The sequence below is a fragment of the Balaenoptera musculus genome, chromosome 16, assembly GCF_009873245.2.
Source record: "Balaenoptera musculus isolate JJ_BM4_2016_0621 chromosome 16, mBalMus1.pri.v3, whole genome shotgun sequence".
Taxonomy (NCBI): domain Eukaryota; kingdom Metazoa; phylum Chordata; class Mammalia; order Artiodactyla; family Balaenopteridae; genus Balaenoptera; species Balaenoptera musculus.
In genome coordinates, this window is record NC_045800.1 from 31,808,231 (window position 1) to 31,821,651 (window position 13,421).

Sequence of the window (13,421 nt, forward strand, 5' to 3'; positions counted from 1 at the left end):
CAAGTGCTATTCCTGCTGATGGGAAACCCAATCTTCGTGTGTCTTTACGATTGAGCTGTCTCCTTCCAACTTTATTCCCTCTAGTTTATTGCAGTCCCTCCCTCCTCCCCATGGTTGGACCCGGGCTCTGGGGAGTGATGTCTCTGGAGGTTTTGTTGGGCAGGGGTCCAGGAGATGAGGAGACTGTTCTCTGGGACAGGGGCTTCTTTGTTTGGAGAACTCAGAGCTGACAGTTTTATTCTCTAAGGGCATCTGCCAAACCCTTTCTTAGTTTAGCAGAATGTCCATGCTAAGAGTGTCCTACATAAAAGGGGGGATGTAACTGCAGCGGTTTATATAGGGATGTCTCTTGTAGTAAACATCTTTCTTCCACAGCCCACCGCTGTGCTGGCGGCTCAGGGGCGTGCAGGGGAGGGAGTCTCAGCTCGCAGAGCTGTCCGAGTGTGAGCCCAGGTTGTTCCTCCTGCTTTGGTTTTAGAGGTTTCCAAGCTTCCTAACTCTACCATGTACCTAACAGACATTAAGACCTGTTTCTTGGGCGGTGGGAAACACTGGCTGGAGGGAGGTAGATGCTAGGAGGCAGGTTCCGGGCCTGCCTGCGTTCAGTTCAGGGCTGGCTCCCCATCACTAACTTTCTACTCGGGTGAGTTCCTTAGGCTCCGCAGGCTTGGTTTTCTCACCGTAGAGAGGACCCCTAATAACAACGGCACCTGCATAAACATCTAGGGTGTTTATGAGGATTAAATGAGCTGGTGCATTTAAAGGGTCCAGGCAGGGCCTGGCACATAGGAAGGTCCTGTGAACGCACAGCGGGTGTGAGCACACACTCTCCACACAGCAGGCTGCTGCCTGAGCTGCCTACACTGTGTGGGCTTCCGCATGGTCATTTAGCCTGAGTTGCCAAGAGATTGTACTGAGCCTTGCATTTCATGCAGCAAAATGTCTTTCTCCAGGAGAATCAAGAAAACGATTACAAGTGAACACATTTTATGTTAGGGCGGAAGTACCCGTTTTTAAGATTCACATGTGATTGAATTTAGAATTTTATGTAGAGTTATCACTTGTGGTTTCAAACTTGGTGAGGTCACTGAGGGAGACCAAAGATTCCACAAAAGTTTCTCTAAAGGACCCAGAGATGAGGCGATGGGAATTAGAGAGAGACAGGCCAGGTGGTTAAATGTTGGGGAGAGTGGTGCTGAAAAAGACATCGGCAGGCAATCTAGGCTCTGGTGTGCTAATATAGGAAAGAAAATGAGCTTGAGATCTGATTTAGGGGAAAAGTATATACACAAACAAAAAGGAGGAACTAGGGATAATATATATTTTCCAAGGTAGTGCAGAATTTAGGGAAAAGGAAATGTTTGAGAGAGAAAGAGAAGAAAAAGGAAAGAGCAGCTAATAACTAGGTAACAAGCATTTTTGCATTTCCTTTTGAGTATAAATAATTATTTTGCAAAATCTTTTGATGCCAGTGTCCTATCTTGGCTGCGTAACTTAATTCAAGAAGCATTTTTTGAGTCGGCTACGCTTTGGTCCCTGAGGGCATAGAGACAAAGGACCCAGTCTCTCTGCTGAAACTTATTGTTTAGCAGAAAAGACAATTATCATCACCCCAAAAAAGACAATACAGTATGATAAGAAGAATCGTATCGTATTAGGCGAATAAGGCCCAGAGGAAAGAGTGGTTCACTCAGGATGGGAGGGATAGCAAGGGCTTGGGAAGACTTTTAAGAGGGAAAGCCATCTGATGGGGTTTTGGAGAATGGACAGGAGTTTGGTAGTGGTCAAGAAGATGGGGGATGGGCAGCCTTGGCAGAGCACAGCTTGTTTAAGGGCATTTTCGGGGCTAGCAGGAGTACTAGCTTGCTTATGATAACGAGTGAGGTGGAGGTGTCAGGAGAGAAAGGCAGAAGCCAGTGAGCCACAGGCCTGGAGATCCGGGTGGTGATCGGAAGTCGGCGAAGGCCCGTAAGCAGAGCGGGCACATGCCTGTCCTTACATTTCCGGATGATCACGTTGCGGCATTGTGGAGGGTAGAGCAGAGGTGGCAGAGTCTACAGGGGGGAGGCCAGTTGAGAAGCTACTGGAAAGAGAGTTCAGGAAGGAGATGCTGATCGCTAAACCAGTGGTCTGGAATGAGGAGGAAGGCATAGATTCAAGGGCTGTACAGAGGGTGCCGTGGACGGGCCCTGGTTCCCGGTTTTGACAAGGGAGTGGGAGGAAGAAGACAGAGCCAAGGGCACCTTCACATTCAGCCTCAGGAGACAGGTTCATGGAAGGAGCAGGAGAACGGAATGCATTAGGTTTTGAATGAGTTGGATATAAGAGCTCCATAGGACAGTGCGGTGGAGGGGTCACCAGACTTCTGTCTTAGCAGATGGTTCTAGAGCTGGAATCAGAGAATTAGCTGTCAGCCTGTAAGTGTCAGTTAAAACCCAGGGAAGCAAGTGGAGCAAGAGGGAGGGGAGAGGAGAGAAGAGGGAGAGGGCAGAACCCTAGGGATGGCACTCCTGGGAAGCAGAAGAAGGAGATCCTAACTTACGGCTCAGAGAGAGCAGTGCCTGAGAACCAGCGAGAAGAGAGTCCAAGAGAGGGGGGACCAGCAAAGGGGCGGTGCTGCAGAGAGGGCAGGTGAGCATTGGCAAGGGTCCATCTGACTTGCCAGTTGGTCGGGGACTGGGGACCATTGCTGGCGTGGTCAGACCTCAGTTGGATTGAGGAGTGAAGGAGAGGTAGGCAGCCAGACAGAGAATGGAGACAATTCTTTCCAGAAACTTGGTTAAGAAGGGACAGAAAGGAATAGGGTGGTAACTGGAGAAGGTGTCGTTTCAAGGAAAGGTCCTACCCTCCGGGAGAGGTCCCAGGCTGGGGGTCTGGAAGCAGAGTGGGAGGATCAGGCAGGGGGTAAACCACACCCACCAAATGGAGGTGTGAATAGAGCCAGTACCCAGCCTGGCATCCTGGTGGACATTTGTCTGCTTTGCTCCTTTTAGGTTTCGCTCCCATTGGAGCAGAATGAGATGTGAAAGTTAGAAGGGGCTGCCACGACCATCTAGGCCAATCTCTTACTGTTCATAGGGGTGAACTGAGGCTCAGGGAGGGAAGGGACTTGTCCGAGGCAAGTGAGGCCTTACAGGTGGCAGTGAGGCCTTACACAGAAATCTCTAGGCCAGAGCTCTCTTGACTACCTCCTGTTCTTTGCATTCATCCCGTTTTCCATCTGATTATCCCTCTTGCCAGCAAGGCCCCCAAACTCTGAACTGCTTTATTCACCAACTCATCAACCAGCGCTTGCTGACCAGCCCCTGAGAACCTCACGCTGTACTGGTTCCCAAGCTTTCTCTGGAGCCTCTCCAAGACTTACCCATGTTGGGAGCTGCCCATCGCACAACTCCAGAGGGCGCCACTCACACAGTTGTCTCTCTGAATGGTGCTCCCTGCAGCTGTGCAGTGGGGGGCCCTGGGGCCTGGACCTGTCAGGGCCTTTGTGGAGATGCTTGGTACACTTCAGTAAGGATGCCCTCAGGGCCACTGGGCTAGGGCATATTTTTAAACTTGGCAGAGTCATTTTCCCATTGGAAAGGGAGCCGGCAGCTGAAGAAATGGAATGCTAACATGCCAGCACAAGGGGAGGCAACGTCATGAGTCATGTCAGCCTGGGGCGAGCAGGCCGGGGGTAGGAATGTTCATGGGGTTGTGGGCAAGGAAATGAAGACTCTAAATCCCCACACGGACAGGTTGACAGCCTTGACTTTTCGTTCTCCTTTCTCGCTCTCTCCTTTCTTCCTGTAGAGGAGTTTTCTTAGACACCATCCTCCCCCGTCGAGACGACAATGGCATCAGGCCAACCATCGGCCAGCGTGTGCGGCTCAGTCAGGGAGACATAGCTCAAGCCAGGAAGCTGTACAAATGCCCAGGTAACTGCGACTCGCAGGGGTTCCAGGGCCTCCATAGCACCACGGAGACAACTCAACTCAACCACCACGGGCAAACATCCCTGGTGCTGGGAAGACACCTTGGGGGACACGAAGAGTCTCCCCCTTGGCAGTTGTCATTCCTGGTGTGCTGAGGTGCTGGACAGTGCAGAAAGCCCAGCGGTGGAGTGACTGCAGGTGGTGAAGCAAATAATAGGTCTTAGAGCCCACAGCTTAACTTGTGGGAAGCTTTGGAATTCTCCAGCAAAGCCCTGACGTTCAGAAGAGGAAGAAGGCGTAGTGGAGCGGTAGTGAACAGGAGTCCAATGCGGTGTGCCTCCCATAAGGGTAAAAGCACTCTCCTTTCTATGGGAGTAGGGCATGTGGGTTTGGTAAAACAAGAACCCCAGGTTTTGCAGAAAGGCAAAGAATGAAGGAGAATGTTTTTGAAAGGGTAGAAGCCAGCTTCCCAAACACTGGAAGGCAGAGGGCATCTCAGTGCTGTAAATGAGATCATTTCTATGGTCTTGGGCTCTCCTAGCCATCCAGGGTGCTAGTCAGTGGCCAGTATTCTGCCATTGGAGACGGGACGGTACACTGGATCCAAGCAGATGTCTGCTTCTCTGCCGGTTCAAGACCCCCCGCCCCTTGACTTTGCCCTCTTTGCTTCCATCTCATTGGCTTCAGCATTGTCACCCCCGCCCCCCTTGCCTCCCAGGGGGGAGCTCACGTTGGCCCCTTTAAGCTGCTGAGCTTCAGTGTAAAGTGCTCCTTTACAGCAGCCAAGTTTTTACCAGTGATGGGAGAGAAGGCGATTTGGTGGTTTGGGGCGGGGGGGAAGAAGGAAATTCCATTACCAAAAGGTCCAGCAACCTTTTCCAAACTCCCAGACCAAGCACGTGGTTTGATCATGGGACAGAATATTTGAAATAGGGGCCATCTTAGAAAATTGGACTATCAGCTTTTTTTCAAACGACACTGCCGGCAGGACACACTCACTCACAAAGCGACAACCATACTCGACCCCTAAAGGACTGCAGTGCTGGCACTGCTTCCTTCCAGGCCGCGGTTCTGGGAGACCCCCCCGACCATCTGTGTCCTGCACCTGCACAGAAAAGATCTCTGGCTGCCCCAGCTCGTGTGCAAAGGACGGGGTGCTCAAAGGACCGTGTGGGACTGCTCCATCATGACACTCTGGGAAATAAGTCCATCCAGCTATTAGTCATCTGGGGGCATGTTAGGGCTGAAATACAGGATACACGTATCATATAACCTTGCTGAATTGAAAGAGAAACCTTATAGCGTTCCCTGGGAAATGCCATAGTATTTATTTAGTTATAATGTATATGCTTCTTACTTCCCAAAAGGATTGGAAGCAGCTGGTAAATACCATGGAGCCATACAGTAATGTATATGTTCTTGCAGAATGTTGATGATTATTCTAAAATAATTTCCATGGAACCCTCGGGGGTGTTCACTGCTGGGCATAATCCTCATGATGCCTGGCAGTTGTTCGGTAACGTGATATTGAAGCCCCAACATCCAGGATTTCCTGAGGCCGATGTGGGCCGTTCTCCAGCTCTTCCTTCCTGCAGCTCCAGAAACTGCATCTTCAAATAGTTTCAAGTAGTAACTGAAAGCAAAGGTGGTTGCCGCGCAGAGGCTGAATTGCATGTAGGAAAAGAAGTGTAAGGAAGCGTGTTTCCCACACTTTGGAGGTGGCCCCGTGAAGGGAGGGGCACTCAGCAAACCAATGTACCCGTCTTTGGGGTCTGAATCCCTAGAGATGAGGGGATACAAGAGCTGCAGCTTCCAAGCTTACACATAGAGATACCTTTTCTTTTGAGGACAAATTAGGGGAAATATTTTTCACATACATAGGACTAGGTTCTAGACTCCAGGCAACCCTCAAACATTCAAGGGCAGAATAGTCTACTCTAGAATATTCCAGCTTCCTGTGCTTCTGGTCATTTTCCTCTGTTTTCTTGACTATTCCGTAGCTCTTTCAGAGGTGGGTAGCAGAAAAAGAAGAGACAAGATTCCAACTAACAGCTGAAATAAATTTCAAAGCATTTTCTTTTTGCTCCATGTGCTTGCACTTTTGTATTCTCTCTGCCACAGATGTTATTAGCAGTAATTATAACGGCTGCTATGTAGGGGGGAACTCACAGTGTGCTGAGCACTGCACTGAGCCATTTCACGTAATGCAGATGGTTTCATTAACCCTCTAGGTAGGTCCCACCCATTTCACAGAAAAGAAAACTGAGGCCCAGCAAGGCTGGGACATTTGCCCACCACCAAACAGCTGGCTAGAGAGCTGAGATGCAAACCTCTAGGTTGCACTAAATCCTGAGAGCCTCAGAAGAAACCCCTGGGGTGTTACTCTTTGGCCCCCAGGCCCGATTTTTGCTTTTATTGACATTTATTTGCTTTTATTTTATTGACATTTTGCCAGAAAAATGTCAATCTGCCTGACATGCTTTTTGCCAAGGTGTTCTGAGAGCTTTGGCTGGTAAAGGGGTGAATTTGCTCAGCTGCCCTGTCCAGGGGGCTGCATGGGCAGGGAGTGTGTGCACATGCCCGGATCACACGTTTTGTTTTGCCTGTGCAGCGTGTGGGGAGACCCTGCAGGACACGACGGGAAACTTTTCCGCACCCGGTTTCCCGAATGGCTACCCTTCTTATTCCCACTGTGTCTGGAGGATATCGGTCACTCCAGGGGAAAAGGTAGGTATGAAACCACCTCAGGAAATGACAGCGCATTCTTTGAGTTGGGTGAGGCATGAGGGACTAGTATTATTATTAATAGTAATAATAATAGCTGTTATGTTATGAGCACCTACTATGTGCCAGTCACTGGGCAAGCTTCCTTAACGTTCATGATCTCTGGACTTTCCCACCAGCCTCCCCCATACAAATGGAGGCCTATGTACTAAATGTCTGCAGGGGTTATAAATCAAGCTCACAGTATGTAAAACAAAGTAGGTGCCACCCTCCTACCTTGATGAATACACCATCAGGATGCCCTGGAAGGCGAGGATCCAATTTAGAATTGCTTGACACCTCGGAGTGCTGTTCTGGAAGGTGGCACTACAGGGAGAGCTAGCCCGCACCCACGGCTGGCCCCTCTTCCTCTTCCCAGCCCCAGCTCCATCTAGGAGCACCCAAGGCAACCCCCAGCCCACAACCCCAAGCACCCTCCACTCCTACCTTGCAAACGGCTGTTCCTTGGCTCCCTCTCCAGTGGAGGTGGACAGGCCAGGTGTGCTGTCCACCCTCGGGGGGATGGATCCAGGGCAGAGGTCCTTGTACACCTGGAAGTGGCCTCAGGGCTATTTGGGCAGGGAATTCCAAGGTCCTGGGCTCCTGAGGTGCAGTCTAGGAGCTGGGAAAACTCTGTATAGGCACATTCCTTTGGTTCTGACGATTCCATGACCCTCTAAACTTGAGCCCAGGTCAGGGGCCTCTTTTGCCCTGGTCCAAGGGTGGTATATTCTTAACCCTTCTGCAGGGTTCATCTCCTTATAGCCATTATTTGAACAAGGAATCCGAGGCCCAGACATTTTAAAAATTGCCCACATTCAGAGGAAGATATAGAACTGGGAACTGGGGCTTCTGCACCTCGAAGCTTGTATTTTTCCCTATACTTCACTACAAACCCAAGGGTTCTTCATGTTGTCCCAACCTAGATGCAGCTACTTTTGCTTCTCTGCCCCTTGGGTCTAGCTCCCTGCGGTCATACCTGTCGTGGCTTGTCTCACAGTATCGTGACTGCTGGCTATTTGGCCGTCCCCTTTCTAGACCCTAAGCTCACTGAGTACAGACATGGTTCACCTCAGCACCCAACACAGCCCATGGCACAGAGTCATACAATAAGTATTACTTGTTGAATGGATGTGTAGGTGGATGAGCGGCTGAATGGAAAACTTACAGGTGGGCGTGCAGTGGGAGGTGTTGGATTTTCAGGTGCCTGTAGCCAATCTTCAGATATTCCTAACTCATCACTATAGAAAAATGTCCACTTAAATGTTAAGTTAAATATACTGTGATAACTAGAGGGAAACAATGGCTTAGACCATTGTGAGCATTTTCTACAGGCTGGGCGCTATTCTCAGCATATCGTATGGAATCTCATTTAATCCTCACAACAGCTTCATGTGATTGGCACTATTACCACACTCACTTTGCAGTTAAGGAAATGGACTCGCCTGAGGCTACTCAGTTTGTTGTATTGGGATTTGACCCCAGGCAATTTGACTCTGAGAGCCTGAATGCTTAACTATCATCCTAAATTATTCCACAAAGGGGACAGGCTGATAGACATTTGAACATGCATTCATACACACAGACTCACATGCACACATACACACACACACACACACACGCACACACACACAACAGCCACACGCACACATCCTTCCTCTGGCTCTAAGCATTTATGACCATGTGGTTGTCATCGTGAGCCTGAGAAACTTCAGACCTGTCTGCCTCGGGCAGATGAGGTCCCTGTGCCTGCAGGAGGTGTCCATGGGAGGGAAGGAGGAGGAGGAGGAAGGGATCTGGCAATCCCTAAATTGTTGAATTGCCCTGAATAGCAGAGGCTCTCTGATATGTTTGAACTGCATGAGATTCACCAAGCCTTAATTATTATTGCTGACTGGGGGCAGGGAGAATATAACATTGAAATTCCAGCACCAATTATTTCAACTTCTGCTTCACCCAGGCTTCCCCAGAGCTGCTGGTCATCAGCAAACTTGATTGATTTGAGTTTCACCTCTTGTTCATCACCTCTTCCCCTATGGTCTTTATGGTTCACTAACATACTTAAATAATTAGCCTGAATAATTATCCGTTCATTCAGATCGTGAACGTGTTACCAAGGAAGTTGTAATAACATTTCCTTTCTGAAATTTTAAAAAGCAAAGGCTAAAGAATTATATTGCAACCAGTTAGCAAGGATTACTGAGCCCGTCCACCTGAATTCTAGCACCGTGGGAGAGATGAAAGAAATCTAAGGTACAAACCCTGTCTTCAAGAGACTTAGAGTTTAGTTGGGGTCCTCCCTTCACCCCTAGGGAGTCTGATTTAATTGAAGGAGGGACATTTGCTTGGCACTGTATCTTTTTAACTTCTGAGGTGATTCTAATCCACAAGCAGGTTGAAAGAAAAGTGACATCACACACACACACACACACACACACACACACACACTGCAACACAGGAGGTAAGCTGGCCAGTTATTTTCTGGTACTGACTTCATTTCCTAGGAGATCACAGGGCTTTGTGGAAGACGGTGCTCCTTGTCCTAAGACCTGAACAAGGGAGCTGGTGGACACTCTCAAGACAGGCAGCCTGTGTGAAGAGCACTTCGTGTGTCCGGTTCATGGTGCATTAAGTGTACATTCAGTGTGGCTTGATTTTTTAAATCGCCATTCATCAAGTGTCTATTATGTGCCAGGCATAGCACTACACACACCATATACAGTTTCTCGTGCAGTCCCCTCAACAACCCAATGGTGTGCATGTTTTTTTACAGATGAGGAAGCTAAAGGCCCAAGAGGACAAGTATTTTCCCAAGATTCCAGAGCCAGGAAGGGTAGAGCTGGGAGGAAATCCAGATCTGCCTGCTTCTAAAACGCCTGCTCTAGAATCACTCTAAGATAGGGAGGAAGGAGTTCCAAAGAGGGAAAGATCATGTCCATCTGGGAAATCAGGGAAGGACTCAAGGGGGAGGGAGGGGCCCCTATCCAGGCATGGGAGGATCCTATTAGCACGGATATATCAGGATGCACCCGGAAATAAGGTCACATAGGATGGGTGCTGGAGGCTCTGGAAAGTAATCAGAGTTTAATTTATGAGACGAGGGCATAGGGAGCTGCTGAAGTTTTCTGAGCACAGGAGGGATCTGGTAAACGTGAGCTGTAAGTGTAAGATTGATCCAGAAGACCTAGTGTGCAGAATGGACGGGGGCACAGCAGGGAGGGGTTCCAGAATCATCTCAGCAGGAACAACGCAGGCAGGACTGTTGAAGGGGCAGCGAGACTGACCTGGAGCGGGAACTCAGACATCTCAAAGGAAGAAAGTCCGTCAGCACTGGGATAAACAATAGAGGCCAAGGAGAGCTAACCCCAAGGTACAGCACCTCAGTGATCGGGGCGAGGGTGTCACCTACAGACAGGGAAGCTGGGAGGGCAATGCTTTCTTTTGAGGTGTCCTTACAGTTAATGGGGAGCGGGGAGGACGGGAGCCAGCCGAGGAGAGAGAACAGTGGACAGAGTGTGGTGGAAACCAGAGAGGAGAGGTGCAAAGCAGAGGGGCCAGAGAACAAGGACAAAGAACTAAGTCCTTTCGATGTGGCCGGGAGGGCACTGCAAACTTTGACCCGCAGCCCTCCAGCCTAAGGGGTTCACTTAGAGACAGTGGGACCCGGGGCTGTAAGAATAGAAAAGAAAGTGGCCAGCGGAGGGAGGAGAGTGAAGATGCTAGAAAAAGATGAACTGTCCGATAGCAAGGTCCCCCCGAGTGGGAAAAGCCATAGATAGGGTCAGATGTGCAGGAGCTGGGGCAGGGCGCTTCAGGGGACTCTGGAGAGCGAAAGAGCTGAGAGACGGCGGGCAAGGTACACGCCGAGGACGGGCAGGGAGCCCACCTGGGAGCTGCGGCCAGACAATCCCGGGCTCCTTGCATGGTGGGGCTTGCAGGGAGGTGAAGGGAGAGGGCAAACCTGACCTCGGTCTGGGCCGTCTGAGTTGGAAGGGGTGCAGCACCTGTGTGCCAAGTCTGTAGGGCCACCCCACCCCCTCCACTGCTTGTGGGCAGGGGCACCACTGAATGGCCTCAACTGTGTCCTGAGGGACTGGAAACCTTCCTTCCCAGTCCCCCTGAACCCACCTCCCCAGCCTTCACTCCTTCTCCTCACCTCTTCTGCCCCCTCATTCCAGACACGCGCACAACGACCCTGCTGGATGCACAGTGGGGCTCCCCAGACATCTCCTTGCTCTGCTTGTGTCAGTCCCTTGCATCAAAATTCTGTCTGGCCCTCCTTCTCTGGCCCTGGACCCCTATTCTCCTTAGGTTAAATGCCACCTCCTCCAAGAAGCCTTCTCCAGATTCTCCCGGGCAGAATCTAGTTCTCCTTCCTTGGGGCTCCAGAATGCCTTTCTGTCCATCCCTTTCTTCTCAGCATTTATTCCATAGTGTTCTAATTGGCTTGGCACATCTGCCCTTCCCTCATTCTCTGAGCTCCTTAAAGGCAAGTACTCTGTCTTACTGATCTTTCTGTCTTGATTGGCCAACACAGACTGGCACACAGTAGGTGGTCAACTGACAGTGGTGGAATGAATGAATAAATGAATGAACGGACTAACTGTAGGAAGGCTATTAGACACACCACACGTCAGAAGAGTGAGGTCATGGCCAGGGGAACACTGATCACAGAGGTGCTCGGATGCACTCGGGCTCACCCCAAACCCTTTGGAATGACTGATGATGTTTTAAGATCTTTTCGTATCTCTAAACTCCATTGACCTCTTACCTCCTTCCAAATCCCCAGTCTCAACGCATCCCGACCAGTCTTTTTAATGCATCTTGCTTTCTATAAACCACCAAGTGACTTCAAAAGCCCAAGTTATTCCCAAGACAGAACCAAAGAACCCATCTCCTCTGTTTATTCCCCATCCTGTTTAAGGTTTATTATTGAATGTCATGAGGTTTCCTGTGAATGTGCCTTTGAGAGGACACTCCTACTGTGGTCTGAGAGCTCTGTATGCTGAAGGGTAACGTGAGAACACCGCTATGCCAGACGTATCTTCAAAACCCCTCAGGCTTGGCTGCCAAAACTCACTTTACGGTAACTCTTTGCAGATCGTCTTAAACTTCACATCCATGGATTTGTTTAAAAGCCGCCTGTGCTGGTACGACTACGTGGAGGTCCGGGATGGTTATTGGAGAAAAGCCCCCCTGTTGGGTGAGTTGACTTCAGAAAGCCTTAAGAGAGGAGTGCTCAGATGCTCTCTGCGATGCTGTTAATATTTGGAAGGGTCCATCCCGCCAGTCACAGGAAGCTCTCACGGGTCGGTGTCATTGTAAAACTCTGAACACTCCATTTGGCCGCACATGTTAAAAGCTTTTAAAACTGCAAATACTCTTTGACCCAGCCGTTCCACTTCTTAGAATTTATCCTAGGGAACTAATTAAGGAAGTGTGCAAAGCTCTTGCTACAGGGATGTTCAGTGAAGCAGGAAACGTTGAAAACAATTTAAATATTCAACAGTAGGGGTTAGATGTATAAATTATAATACATCTTTTCAATGGAAAACTATCCAGCCATTAAAAATAAAGTTGGAGGGGACTATTTATTGATACAGAAAGATGTCCATTGTACATTGCTACACAAAAGGTGTTGCAAAATAGGATATGCAGTAGGATTCCATTTTAACAAAAATACACTTGTATATCGATGCAGGCGTTGCAAAACCAGATGCGTTCGGGTATAAGGTGTAAATGAGTGAGATGGGGCTGGTATAATAAAGTAAGAAGTGGCAGGGAGTGTGGCAAACTGAACAGTAAATATCCTGACTCAAATTACCCAAAACAAAGTTACTGAAAACATTGTGCAGCCTGGATTTGACTGGAAGAAACCATTTTGTGATCTACAATATATATATTAAGTAAAACAAGAAATATAAATAAATAACACACAGTGGTTATTTCAGGATGATGGAGTATTTTTTTAAATTTATTCTGTTGTTTTTGTTCTTGGTTTAGCTACATTTTCTAATTTCTCTATGATGAACATGTATTTATTTGGGGAGATGAACAGTGCTTGAACTCATCCATGAAAAGGCAGGTGGACCTTTGAGTGAGAGAAGGTGGGCAGGTGGCATAAAGAGAAAAGTCAGTTCACTCAGGATTGGTCACCAGAGGCAGATCTCTCAGGGTGACCAGGGAAGATTAACGTCATATAGAGGACCAATGGCATCAGTGTTAGGACAATGGACATGGGGACTCGTTTGGCACAGAAATGTCCACCATTGTGGAGCCAGAATGAGAAGCAGAGTCATAAGGGGCCAGATGGGAGGGTGTCCGCTGAGAGTGGGTTGTCCTCATTTTTAGAGTGCTATTCAGGGTGGGCTTCTGAGTTGGACCAGCCTAAATTCACAGTGCAGACTTTGTCCCTGGCATGTCTTCACGTAGGCAGAAAAGCCATACTTGTTATGCTTCGAATGACTGGCCTGAGTGTGAGCTGCTATTAGGACAACTGACCAAAGATGGAGGCCGGAAAAAAGGGAGAGAGCTAAGGTGGGGAGTTCCACTGCCAGACTGAGCCCAACTTTGTATCAGATTCTGGGGTAGATCAGAAGAGACAGGGACAGAGGGTCTGGCTGAACCCAGGGGGGCCTGGCAGGTACTAAGCTTCTGTATGGCCAAAGGGTCTCAGCCAGATCGGCTCCCACTGGGAAAGGCACACAAGCCCACTCAGTCCAGAGGGCCATGAGTTTAAATTCC

General features: G+C 49.1%; 1 protein-coding gene across 2 annotated transcripts in view; it reads left to right on the plus strand.

Moving 5' to 3' along the window:
* Positions 1–13,421, plus strand: part of TLL2 (tolloid like 2) — a 135,094-nt gene that overhangs the window by 93,799 nt on the left and 27,874 nt on the right. For both annotated transcript variants that reach the window (XM_036828878.1, XM_036828880.1), the window contains exons 8-10: positions 3,793–3,917; positions 6,526–6,641; positions 11,778–11,880. In XM_036828878.1, coding sequence (XP_036684773.1) covers positions 3,793–3,917; positions 6,526–6,641; positions 11,778–11,880 — 344 coding nt within the window. The remainder of the gene's footprint in view (positions 1–3,792; positions 3,918–6,525; positions 6,642–11,777; positions 11,881–13,421) is intronic.